At 45.7% G+C, this 13,238-nt stretch overlaps 2 protein-coding genes across 5 annotated transcripts in view; one reads left to right on the top strand and one right to left on the bottom strand.

Annotated features, from left to right (window-relative positions):
* The window catches only part of LOC139378431 (inosine-5'-monophosphate dehydrogenase 1b-like), a 28,128-nt gene extending 24,622 nt beyond the window's left edge, over window positions 1-3,506 (top strand). For all 4 annotated transcript variants that reach the window (XM_071120600.1, XM_071120599.1, XM_071120601.1 and 1 more), the window contains 3 exons: window positions 89-232; window positions 333-416; window positions 1,464-3,506. In XM_071120600.1, coding sequence (XP_070976701.1) covers window positions 89-232; window positions 333-416; window positions 1,464-1,485 — 250 coding nt within the window. In that variant the 3' untranslated portion in view covers window positions 1,486-3,506. The remainder of the gene's footprint in view (window positions 1-88; window positions 233-332; window positions 417-1,463) is intronic.
* A 396-nt stretch (window positions 3,507-3,902) lies between these two features.
* Window positions 3,903-13,238, bottom strand: part of LOC139378430 (proline-rich transmembrane protein 4-like) — a 42,785-nt gene continuing 33,449 nt past the window's right edge. Inside the window, exon 3 of the mRNA XM_071120598.1 lies at window positions 3,903-6,843. Coding sequence (XP_070976699.1) covers window positions 4,784-6,843 — 2,060 coding nt within the window. The 3' untranslated portion in view covers window positions 3,903-4,783. The remainder of the gene's footprint in view (window positions 6,844-13,238) is intronic.

The raw sequence follows: 13,238 nt of genomic DNA, 5'->3' as shown, positions 1-13,238 counted from the left end.
CCGTGTCTAACCCGTCTCTGTGTTCTGACTGGCTGATTCTACAGCAGCGTCTAACCCGTCTCTGTGTTCTGACTGGCTGATTCCACAGTGAAGGGGACAAGGTGAAGGTGGCTCAGGGTGTGTCCGGCTCTGTTCAGGACAAAGGCTCCATCCACAAGTTTATCCCCTACCTGATCGCTGGCATCCAACATGGCTGTCAGGACATCGGCGCCAAGAGTCTCTCTGTTCTACGGTGAGTTGTGTGTGAGGTAGAGGGGACCAGTGTGTGTGATCTCTGATAGTAGTGTGTGTGTGTGACTGAGTGATCTCTGATATTGTGTTGTTTTCCACAGCTCCATGATGTACTCTGGAGAGCTGAAGTTTGAGAAGAGGACCACGTCTGCTCAGGTGGAAGGAGGAGTCCATGGGCTTCACTCGTACGTTGGACTCTGTCTCCCACACACACACACACACACAGTGGAATTGAAATGTGTGTGTAGCAGTAGATAGCCATGACTTTTCTATGACTGATAGTGTTGCCTCTTTCTCAGACATCAGTCCTCTTTCTCTCTCTGTCTTTCACCATAGATGTTCTGTTATTCCATGTAAGTACATGTACATAGACCTGTGAAGTGAAGGGTGTGGCCTAGTGGTGGGCCCCACATCGCCATTTGCATGTAGAACAACTCTCCCCTTGTTTCTAAATTGAAAGGCTAAGTTTGATCTTGTTGATTTAAATGATCCAGGTGGGAAATGTAAATCTTACCTTTAGATAAGTGCTTCCCATCTTGATGTTTGAATCTGGCAGCTAGCCTATAAGGACGGCTAATATGGCGACGTGACGTTCCCCTTCAGACTATTATCTTGTTAGTGGGAGGAGGGGTGCTCGCCATTACGTATTTCATCTTTGAATGGGGATGAATTATGGGAAGCTTTGTCTCCTCTCTCTGTCCACTAGCCTCCTTCCCTCCTCTCCTTCCCCAGTTATCCATAGGGCAGACAACCCTGTAATAAGTATACTGGCAAGATGATGGGGGATTGAATGGGATTTGTCAACCTTTGTTTTATAGTTGAATAAGTATCTTATTGCTTAGACAGATTGATAGCTGATGTAGTAGGAAAGGGTCATTGATAAGTTCTATCCGGTTGTTTTAGGGCAGGTAATAGGAGTTGTTTTGTGTGTTTTAGGGCAGGTGATAGGAATTGTTTATGTGTTTTAGGGCAGGTGATAGGAATTGTTCTGTGTGTTTTAGAGCAGGTAATAGGAATTGTTTCATGTGTTTAAGAGCAGGTGATAGGAATTGTTTTGTGTTTTAGAGCAGGTGATAGGAATTGTTCTGTGTGTTTTAGGGAAGGTAATAGGAATTGTTGTGTGTGTTTTAGAGCAGGTGATAGGAATTGTTTTGTGTGGTCGTTATATTATTGATTATCGTTAACTGATTGATGGTATCATTGTGTTTTCACGATGCCCTCTCTCTCTGCAGTTACGAGAAACGACTTTACTGATGGAGGGGCCAGAAAGAAGCGGACTAGGGCCGCCCCCGACGCCCCCACCCCCGTTGTGACCAAACGTAACCGCCACATCTGACACCCACCTCATCACTCTCCCTGCCGACTCCCCACACACCCCACGGGAGAGGTCTGGGGGGGAACACCTGCAAAACAAACACCATCACCTGGGAAACATAGGATTTTGCACTTACGAAGCGGAACATCAGGGTTTTCACCATAACCCCCTCCCAGAATACCGGTCCCCTTGGTGTGTGTGAGAGCGTGTTGAAGGAAGTATTTGATTGTGTGTGTGTGTGAGAGAGAGAGAGAGAGAGTGTGTTGTGTGTGTGTGTGTGTGTGAGAGAGAGAGAGTGTGTGAGGATAAACTCAGTGAAGAAGGTGCTGTTATGCTATCTTCCTCTTCCTGGTGAAACTGAGAGAGCCATGCTGTCACCCCTCTGTATTCCCTGGGATCTGCTCGTACCGACACCTCCATCAGAAGCCACAAACATCCCAATCAAACTATATATATATATATATATATGTGGAAAAACACTTGTCTTGCTACTCTGTGTGCAAGTGTATTGTGGCAATCCTCCTTTATCTATGTAGTTAGCTCTGTTTATGCAGAAAGATGTTAACTGCTTTGAGAAAAGTAGATTGTTCTGTTAAACTTTTGACTGTGATTTAACTGACAGACTCATTGGCGGGGACTCTAGACTAGGCGACGTTCCCTCGCCGTAGTGGCCATGTCATACCCCCCTTAGTCGACGTGAACCAATAAACTAGTGGCCTATCACAGTGCCGGTAAACAATGGGTAATACGATAATCTTTTAGACTGGAAGGAAACGAGTTTCAAGAAAAATTGTTTGATTTAAAAGCTGTAAAGCAGGGTTCCCCAACTGGCATCCCCCGTGCCAAATTTGACCCACGTTGTTTCATTTGCGCCCCCCCCTCACAGTAAATAAATAAATAAATATTATGCTTGGAACAAAAGAGTGTAAAAACACCAGTTAATCAGAACCAAGTGATTTTAATTTGGGATATCTGTTCCCAAGTACTCCTACAGATAATAAATACAGAGATGTCATCGTTTACAAAATGTAAGCAAGGTTTGAAATGATTGTTTAAGGTATATTATATCTGTTTGGACCTCCTGAGGTCAATTTGCAGTCTACAAATGATTTGTAATTATGTTCCGGCCCCTGCCCATCCACCCAAGAAATCGTCCCGTGTCTGAATCTAGTTGACGATCTCTGCTGAAGAAAGTCCCAGTGGCTCGAAGGAGCATGAAGGGTTTTGATATGTATGCTTTTTAGTTTTTTAAAGCCTCAACATGGCTCTATTTATATTTCGCTTTTTTCTAATTCCGTACATACTGCCAAATGTATCAACATGCTCTCTGTGACACTTTAGTGTTATTAATACTAAAAGCCCAAATTTAAAGCTACGAATCGCCAGCGATGTAGTCCCTCGCTCCACCCCTGTCCCAGATTGTGGCACCAATTGCTAGCAGCTTTGACCTGCTCTGATTACCAGAGATATGCCTTGAAATGGGGGTCGTCACGACGGAAAGTCTTAAATTCCCGTAAGAACTGTGTTGTATGTGCATGGCGCTATACATCCTCCTCACCCCCTTTCTCACTGAGATACCGTATCTATATCATTCAGCTTGTGTAGGAATAGATTTTTCTAATGTTTTTCGTAAACTGTTATTTTTGCCAGATGTTTTTTTTAGGATATCTCTTAAGCTGTAGGAGTGACTTTCTTTCCGTTTTGTGCTAATGTACTTTGCCCTACCGGGACCTCACTTGACTATCAGTACTCTTACAGTTGACATGAATATTAAGTAAATATGTACATGAAGATGTATGGAGAATTATATACCTGTATCCTGTTTGAAATGGTTGTTTGCAGTCTCCCACCTTTAGTTATGAGAATCTCCACTGACTATGAAACAGGCCTTGTTTACAATGGGATTACAACAGAAACCGGTCACTAATGCTGTAAAACAATAAAAGTCCAAATATGTTGATTTGTGGGTTGTTATTAAGGCTGGGAATTCCCAGGGACCTCAGGATACAATATATTATCACGATACTTGTGTGCTGATACGATATGTATTACGATTCTATATGTATTGTGATTCAATGTTCCAAACATATTTCTCACCATGTGTCTGCTGCAGAGGGACAAGAGTCGTGAGTTTTGATCAGTCGTGGAAGTAAGTGTTGGATACAAACTGTCTACCTAATTTAAAAAGATGGAGATCAAACTATGAAGTAAAAATACTGGTGTTTTGGGGCATGTACAGCCAACTGGTGCAAAAATAATATTGCGTTGTCAAAAATAATATCCCCAAATGTAACTATAGAAGATACCTGAACTACATGACCTGAAACTTAGTGAAAACAAAACATGCACACTTAAATGTTGACATTTCTCTTTATTTAATCATGTTTTGAGTAAAGTATCTTTTTAACATTAATAAAATATCAAGCGGCTTCATATAAAATGTACTGTGTGTCAGTCCGAAGTTAAAGCACAATAGTATCGGTGCTATCCTACCAGTATAGTTCACTGCTGCTCCGCTACAATGTTGCCTTTAGTTCAAATCAAGCTTTCCTTTATTGGATGGATCTTAAAGCACATCTCTAACATGTCTAATTCTTCATGTAGAGGCTCACAAACACAATTATATTTGACTGAATTGAAACAACTTGGCATTGAATAACAATCTTACACTATGAAAATGTAAAGTACAGTCCCGTGTAGCTCAGTTGGTAGAGCATGGTGCTGGCAACACCAGGGTTTGATTCCAACAGAGGACCAGTATGGAGAAGGAAAAAAAGTATGAGAATGTATGCACTCAATCTGGATAAGAGTATGCTAAAATATTAAAACAAGATTTTCAGTAGTCGTTTATTAAGTGCTTATTTCAATCACAGTATTATTTATTTGAATGCAAAACGTTTTGTACAAATGTATTTTGCTTTCCTGTGCCCCTCTTGAAATGCACAGGAAAACGCAACTTTTATTAACGTATCAAACTTCATCATCCAATAGCAAATGTGGGAAAAATGTCACAAATTTCTCCTTGGCATGTGGCACTTAAGACTCTTGTCAACATTCTGAAACAAACCCTCAGTTCATTTACGCACTGTTTTACCTTTCTTGACAATGAAGGCTAGCCTGATGAATCAAACCGCTCGTTGCTCCTTACAGATCGTGACGCCATCTTGAATCCTTCTTCACAACACCTTATTTCAGTCCAGTCCTCAGTCTTTAGCCCTTGACTGTTGAGAGCTCTGCCTACAGGTCAATTGTCTCACTGCAGATGCTCATCGCATCAATCTGTCTGCAGACATTGATGAACTCCTCTTGTACGGACCGGTCCGCTTCAGACTCTAGGTCAAGACTCTCCTGTGAGGCTGACCCCAGTGTGCGATAGTATCTCTGCATGTGTGAGCCCTGGTGGCTGGAGGCTGTAATGCGGCTTGAGCTGCCGCCTAGGGATGGGGGTTGGGCGTGCCCCTCTGGGCTGGAACAGAGGACCAGAGAGGACCCCCCTAATGAGGGTCTGTACAGGGAGCAGGAGGAGGAACTTCCCCTCCAGCGTTCTGGGGAAGAGGAGTTGGAGGACAGGGAGGGAGATGGTGGAGCACCCAGGATGGTGTCGCCTGCCATAGGTCGGTTTGGTAGAGGGGTTGGGGGAGGAGGGGCCATCTCCACGCAGGAGGTCGTCCGGTACAGGCCTGGGTCAGCTGAGAGGGTCTCTCGAAGCACCTGGCCACTATTGGGCAGGGTGGACGTGGAGTAGGGGATGTTGAGTGACAGGTCACTGCAGCAAAAGGGTATGGACGGTCTGAAGAGGCTTATGGGAAAGAGGTCCTCGCTGAAGAGCGCCTCATCAATACTACGGCGCAGGTTGATGGGCGATGGCGGCCGCAGGTCAGCCGTGGAGTCGCTGGTGAAGGAGGAACCCCCGGACGCCTCTCCACCACACCTGTCCTCGGGCTTGCTGGAGCCAGGCAGATCCAAATTCAGGTCCAGGTCTCTGTAAGCCAAGGCCCGGTTGCTGTGGTACAGGAGGTCCAGGCCGTTCAAGCTGCTGCCTAGCCTTTCATCCATCAGCATGTAGAGGGGTAGGCACTCTGTCTCCCCGTGCCCAATGTCGCAGATGGCCAGCTTCTCCTGCTGGCTCAGGGTCCACTGGTAGGTTCCCGGCATAATGGGCGACTTAATCGCCAGCAGCTCCGTCCAACAGCTTCCAGGCTGGGGAAGGTGGTCAGAGCAGTAGATTGGCTGGGCCACCACCAGGGCTAGGGTGAGACAAACTCCGGCCTCACAAACCCTGCAGCTGAGCTGGAAGGTCCACCAAGGCCAGGGGCGGAACACATCTGCTCCTCCGGCGAGCCCCAGAGAGTGGAGCATGGCGTACAGCTGCAGCCCGGCGCATGCCAGGCAGAACAGAGCCGAAAGGCACACTGTCGCAGCCGCACGGTCCCAGTCCCTGCTCTCTGCGAATGGACAGCGGTTGTATCGCTCAGCTGGCGTGGGCGAGGTGTTATTCAGGTGGTAAATGTGCTTTGAGTCCGCCCGTACGTAGCAGAAAAACACAAAATAGGCGACCGATAGAAAAGAAACCAGCGCCACAAACGCTCCCCGGGAGATGAGCGAGATGAAGAGGCAGAAGGGTGCCCTCCTCTGGTAGAGCCTCAGCAGTGCTACAGGACCAAAAGCTGCTGCGAAGTGCAGCAACACCAGACAGGCCAGGAAACAGGGTCTCTGGAAGGCTGAGTAGGATAGCTGCATCCTGGAGCGCATAGAGAGGAGCAGGAAGACCAGGCCGAAGGCTGCAGTCAGGCAGGGGAACGGGGCTTCATAGAGCAGCAGGGAGGCCTCGGTGGAGGGCAGCCGGTCCTGGTGGCCGTAGGCATCGTAGAGGAGGGAGAAAGCCCTGGTACACCCTGCAGCCAGGAGGAAGACGCTGACCAGGGCGAAGTAGCCACAGCCGGAAGGGCAGCGCAGGGGCAGGCACAGCAGGTTGAGCGCCGAGGCCAGGGTCACCATGGCGAAGATGGAGCCCAGACCGTACACGTGTGCATCCCAGGCTAATCCCCAGGCGGCCATGGCGCTGTTCCAATCAGAATGCAGGGATACGAACATGGGCCGGGCCGGAATCAGGAAGGGGTTATTTGATTGGTTGGTGGAGGGGGTGTTGGCGGTGGGGAGGACGTCAGAGGTGGTGGGCGGTGCCCAGGTGTTGGAGGTGTTGCAGATTCCCGAATGTTCCTGATTGCAGTCTGGGAGGTAGGTGGTTTCACTACCCGTTGGGTCGGACAGCCAGTCTTCAAGATCAGGAAGGTTACCTGAAAAAAACATGGGAAAATATAGAATTTCAATTTAGATTCCATAAAATGTTTATCGCTTCCTAAAAAGCCATTTGTCATGAGGTTTGACATCTGACCGTCCCAAATATACAGTGCATTGCGAAAGTATTCGGCCCCCTTGAACTTTGCGACCTTTTGCCACATTTCAGGCTTCAAACATAAAGATATAAAACTGTATTTTTTTGTGAAGAATCAACAACAAGTGGGACACAATCATGAAGTGGAACGACATTTATTGGATATTTCAAACTTTTTTAACAAATCAAAAACTGAAAAATTGGGCGTGTAAAATTATTCAGCCCCCTTAAGTTAATACTTTGTAGCGCCACCCTTTGCTGCGATTACAGCTGTAAGTCGCTTGGGGTATGTCTCTATCAGTTTTGCACATCGAGAGACTGAAATTTTTTCCCATTCCTCCTTGCAAAACAGCTTGAGCTCAGTGAGGTTGGATGGAGAGCATTTGTGAACAGCAGTTTTCAGTTCTTTCCACAGATTCTCGATTGGATTCGGGTCTGGACTTTGACTTGGCCATTCTAACACCTGGATATGTTTATTTTTGAACCATTCCATTGTAGATTTTGCTTTATGTTTTGGATCATTGTCTTGTTGGAAGACAAATCTCCGTCCCAGTCTCAGGTCTTTTGCAGACTCCATCAGGTTTTCTTCCAGAATGGTCCTGTATTTGGCTCCATCCATCTTCCCATCAATTTTAACCATCTTCCCTGTCCCTGCTGAAGAAAAGCAGGCCCAAACCATGATGCTGCCACCACCATGTTTGACAGTGGGGATGGTGTGTTCAGGGTGATGAGCTGTGTTGCTTTTACGCCAAACATAACGTCTTGCATTGTTGCCAAAAAGTTCAATTTTGGTTTCATCTGACCAGAGCACCTTCTTCCACATGTTTGGTGTGTCTCCCAGGTGGCTTGTGGCAAACTTTAAACAACACTTTTTATGGATATCTTTAAGAAATGGCTTTCTTCTTGCCACTCTTCCATAAAGGCCAGATTTGTGCAATATACGACTGATTGTTGTCCTATGGACAGAGTCTCCCACCTCAGCTGTAGATCTCTGCAGTTCATCCAGAGTGATTATGGGCCTCTTGGCTGCATCTCTGATCAGTCTTCTCCTTGTATGAGCTGAAAGTTGAGGGACGGCCAGGTCTTGGTAGATTTGCAGTGGTCTGATACTCCTTCCATTTCAATATTATCGCTTGCACAGTGCTCCTTGGGATGTTTAAAGCTTGGGAAATCTTTTTGTATCCAAATCCGGCTTTAAACTTCTTCACAACAGTATCTCGGACCTGCCTGGTGTGTTCCTTGTTCTTCATGATGCTCTCTGCGCTTTTAACGGACCTCTGAGACTATCACAGTGCAGGTGCATTTATACGGAGACTTGATTACACACAGGTGGATTGTATTTATCATCATTAGTCATTTAGGTCAACATTGGATCATTCAGAGATCCTCACTGAACTTCTGGAGAGAGTTTGCTGCACTGAAAGTAAAGGGGCTGAATAATTTTGCACGCCCAATTTTTCAGTTTTTGATTTGTTAAAAAAGTTTGAAATATCCAATAAATGTCGTTCCACTTCATGATTGTGTCCCACTTGTTGATTCTTCACAAAAAATACAGTTTTATATCTTTATGTTTGAAGCCTGAAATGTGGCAAAAGGTCGCAAAGTTCAAGGGGGCCGAATACTTTCGCAAGGCACTGTAGATCAATGCCATATGCAGCAGCGTCCATACAGCGCAATGCTGCACAGCCACATCGTCCTCAGGATGCTGTTTTCTGATAACAGCATAGTAATACAATTTACCAGCAGAGGGCAACACCCAAGAGAGTCCATCCTAAACAGGCACACATGAGAATACACAATGTTTACTCAACATTCGAGCCTAGACACTAATGGGCTGAGGGCCAAGTCTGTGAAAGCATGTGGGCTGAGCGCCAAGTCAATGCATGTAGGTAAGGTCAATCAATGCATGTATACTGGTAAGATCAATATATGGAAGATGACTTGGATGTGTGTACCTAGTAGTCATTACACACAAACAAATGCATCACGGATGGGCACCAGCGACAGTTTCCCTCGCACGGATTTAGGCTCTTCCTTTTCAAAGAGAGCTTTACAGACTTCGACAGCCAACATCTTACATGACGTCCATAATAGCCATTAGCCAAAGCATTATCCTCAATCAATGCCACTTCAGTAAAACAGATCAGCTAGGACATCAAACAGACCAGCGGGTACCCATTTATTTCCATGCTTCTCCTCACTCCTCCTATTGAAGACGTGAAAACTGAGAGAAACAGGCCAAATTACATCTTGTATCCAGACACAGACACACAGCCTTATCACTCATTCAAGCCCAGCCCTATCAGATATAATCTACAGGAGGTTGGTGGCACCTTAATGTGGGAGGACAGGCTTGTGGTAAAGGCTGGAGCAGAATCAATGGAATGGTATCATTCCGTTTGCTCCGTTCCAGACATTATTATTATGAGCCGTCCTCCCACCAGGCTCCTTATTGGGCTACAGAGACGGAGACAAACGAGCAGGATATCCTGGTATACAGGGAGGTACTAGCAGTTACAGAGCTGCGTGATTTGTAGGCTGCTAGATGTAGAGTACCTTGTGACTCTGTGAAACGTCTGTCTGTGATAGTGGTGTGAAGTGGACTGTGTGGGTTGGATTTGAGTAAAATAAGGATGCTTTTGAATATTGTATAATACAGCCCAGGCATTTGTCAAATGGTCTCAAAATGTGGTCTGTATGGTACTAAAATGCAGTTTGGATGATAAAGACGTGTGGCAAAATGAGATACGTCATGTCTGTTGGCACATTGATTGCATGTTGGTATGCAACCTCGATTTATGTACAAACTTCTGTACCACAAAACTAAGTAATGTATTTATACATTTAAGTTGTCCCTTTTCTCTTGTGATATATGAGACCCTAGCCCCTCTGATTGTGTTGTATGGTAGCTGTCTGTTTCCCCACCCCGTCTCAGTCCCAGACCCGTAATGGACTGTTTTGTTTGTGACGTCTCTTCTATACTGGTCCTGTTTCCTCCCTCGAAGACCATTCTTCTTTTTCTCTCTCTCTCTCTGACACACACGCTCTCTCTTCCTCTCATAACCTCTACCCCATCTTTGTGTGTCTCTCTCTTCCTCCCGCATTGCCCCTTCTCTCTCTCTCCCTGTCTAAATACACTCCCCTGGCAATTGAGCTCTAATGTGAACAGCTTTGGGTATGGTGTGCATGCATGTGGCCCTGCAACCATATTGAGGATGCTGAAAACAAAACCCAGTGCCCTTTTCTCAGTTTAATGCAAGAGTGCTTCCTGTTAACATGGTGTGTTGTAGAAAGGTTGTCATTAAGACTGTATTCTCCACCTCCCATCAGCCTCGCTGGTTCCTCTCATTCGCCGACCAAAGAAACCTCTCCACTCTATTCAGGAAGCCCAAACCACAACACGGACCCCTGAACATTTCTATCAAAGCCTGACTCGAGTGGCTGATCCTTTTAAAGAGGGGCTTCAACATTAACCTCAGCGCTGTCCTGCAGAGTACCGATTGTCTTCTTTTGACACTCGTTTAGTCTTCATTCCGTGCTCAGCCACCGACTCCCGAGATTCGGTGTGAGTTGATGACGGACCCGTCAAGCTCTGGGAAATATGAACCTGAGTGAGCGATCTGTCTCGCGGCACGACGTCACCATTTTTATTTAACCTCTGACAGACGGTTACGAGACGGGCGACCGTGGCTTTAATCATGGCACTAATGCTGTGAAATACTGACTGCCAATGTTTTCAGAGGCTTTGCTTTTCCCTGATGCAGGGTTTTTTAATTAGGCCCGTTGAATCTTTAATGGGCAGAAATGAAAAGTGTTTAAAGAGGTTCCTCCGTGCATCGTTCCATGATGTTTCTCTATCTCTCTCTAGTCCCCTGTAGGATATAGTATACCCTAGCACAACATGGCTATTGATACATTCCCTTTAGGTTTTGCACAGTTGCACATTTAATGAGTGTCCGTTCAGCTGAATATATAGCAGACTCTGCAGTTACAGCAGTCTTGTACACGTCTAAAATCCACTGAGGTGAATCAGCACACTAACAGCTCTGACACAGCTTATTACTCAACTAATCTGGAGGGTGAAATGAACAATAAATTGTATTTGTTCTGACAGGGTTAGAATTACACTGGCTGCCAGGGGTTCTGGGCACTCCCATAACAAATCAGTGCCCCTCCCCAAAAGCAATAACATGGCACCCCCATAGAATATTAATGTTGCTTCAGCCCACTATTTTTCAGCCACTTGTATGAGTCAGTAACTCATTGGAACCATCCCTGATGATGACACCTACAGACAGTAGTTAAATTGTAATAATGTTATGATAAGAGGTGGTGCCTGATATGTTCCTTATCTGTCACTAAAAGATTCCTTTTGAAGATGGCTATTACTACAGGAGAGACGAGAAGCAGTGTCCTAACAATAATGATGTAATATTGTCATACCAGACACCCTGTCTGCACAGTGTGGGAGATGTGGGCGGAGTTTAACACGAACAGGAAGTGCCAGGCGAGACAACTGCCACAGATAAGGGTGGTCATGTTGTGGCAGGCCAGTCGCTTGTTCCACCCGTTTGTTTACTTTCCTGGGCGATGCCCTAGCTGCCCCGCGGGCACAGTGGAAAACGTGACTGGGGTTTCTGGACTAGAGCCAAAGGTTCCTGCCTGTCTCGCTCGGGTCAATTAATCGCCCATCGGAGCGTCCAGCGAGTCAGCCAGTCCGCCGTCCTGGATACCCGCCCCCGTTGGAATGTGGCCGTGTGACGGGGACAGCGAAGTCCGGTCCGTTCCATCGCGTGTTGCTGCCTAGTTATAGTCTACATTCCACTTGTGACAAAACCCCTCAGGTTTACAGTCAGTCACATATATGGATGTCATATTATTGCCCGGATTCAATGCCAACAGCGTGCGTACGTGCGTGCGTATGTATGTATGTATGTAGACACTATAGTCAATAACAAGCTACTTTACAATATAGCTTGGACAGAGATGTTTGTAGATGGTTAGAAAATAGAGAAAAATAAGGAAATTCCAACTCATCAGGTGCAGGACAGAAGAACGTATTCAAGAAAAAGATGACCTGACAAAGATCCAACTCGGATTGAAGTGTTGTCTTTTTTGTGCGTCAGTTTAAATCGCCATTGAAACATACTAGAGTTGCGGACATACTGTAAGGTTCCCATTGTTCAACAGAAGTTGAGCGATTAGTATCAGACTTACGTCAGAGGTTATGCCTTAAATGCCCAATGCATCTGTTTTTATCTCAATATCAAATCATTTATGGGCAACAATTAAGTACCTTATTGTTATTTTTTTCAATTCAAATTGTAAAAAAAAATATAAAAAATAGCTTCTTCATTTCTCAAGCAAGAATGTTGCTAGGACTATGGTAGTGGTCTGAGTGAGGGGCCTAAGCTTTATGGGAGGGATATGGAACCTCAAAACTAGCTGTTATTGGCAGAGAGGTTTAAACTCTCTTTGTTATTGGTCTATGGGCGGCAGGTAGCCTCAAGGTTAGTGTTGGGCCAGTAACCGAAAGGTCGCTGGTTCGAGTACCGGAGCCGACAAGGAGAAAAGTCTGTCCCTGTGCCCTTGATACTTAACTCTAATTGCTTCAGGGGCACTGGCCGTGACCCTGGCCATGACCCCACTCTCTGTGGGTGTCTCAGGGAGAGTTTGGACCTGCAAGAAACACATTCCCATTATACACTTGTGTGTAACAGGACAAATATAAGCACCCCCAAATTATTATTAACTATTGCCTGTCGCCAGGCAGTCCCAAACTCCATCCCACCTGAACAGGCAGAAATCACAGCCAGTCTTGTCAAACAGCTCTTACGTTAATACGGCATTATCGTCATTTTCACAATTTCACACTATTATTCCAACCTCATAGTGTGGAAATACAGGTAACTGCCAAAATAAATGAACCACCAACATAAAGTGTCATAATAGGGTGTTGGGCCACCACGAGGCACCTGAACACCTTCAATGTGCCTTGGCAAGTTGGTGTAGATTCTACAAGTGTCTGGAACTCTATAGGAGGGATGCGACACCATTCTTCCACCAGAAATTCCATAATTTGGTGTTTTGTTGATGGTGGTGGAAAACACTGTCTCAGGCGCCGCTCTAGAATCTCCCATAAGTGTTCCATTGGTTGAGATCTGGTGACTGAGACGGCCAGGGCATATGGTTTACATCGTTTTCATGCTCATCAAACCATTCAGTGACCACTCGTGCCCTGTGGATAGGGGCTCCACTCCCATCAGGATAGACATGATTCACCAAAGGTTGAAGGTG

Source organism: Oncorhynchus clarkii, chromosome 21 (genome assembly GCF_045791955.1).
Source record: "Oncorhynchus clarkii lewisi isolate Uvic-CL-2024 chromosome 21, UVic_Ocla_1.0, whole genome shotgun sequence".
Taxonomy (NCBI): Eukaryota; Metazoa; Chordata; class Actinopteri; order Salmoniformes; family Salmonidae; genus Oncorhynchus; species Oncorhynchus clarkii.
The sequence above is the reverse complement of the archived record's forward strand: the minus strand, read 5'-3'. Positions and strand labels throughout refer to the sequence as shown.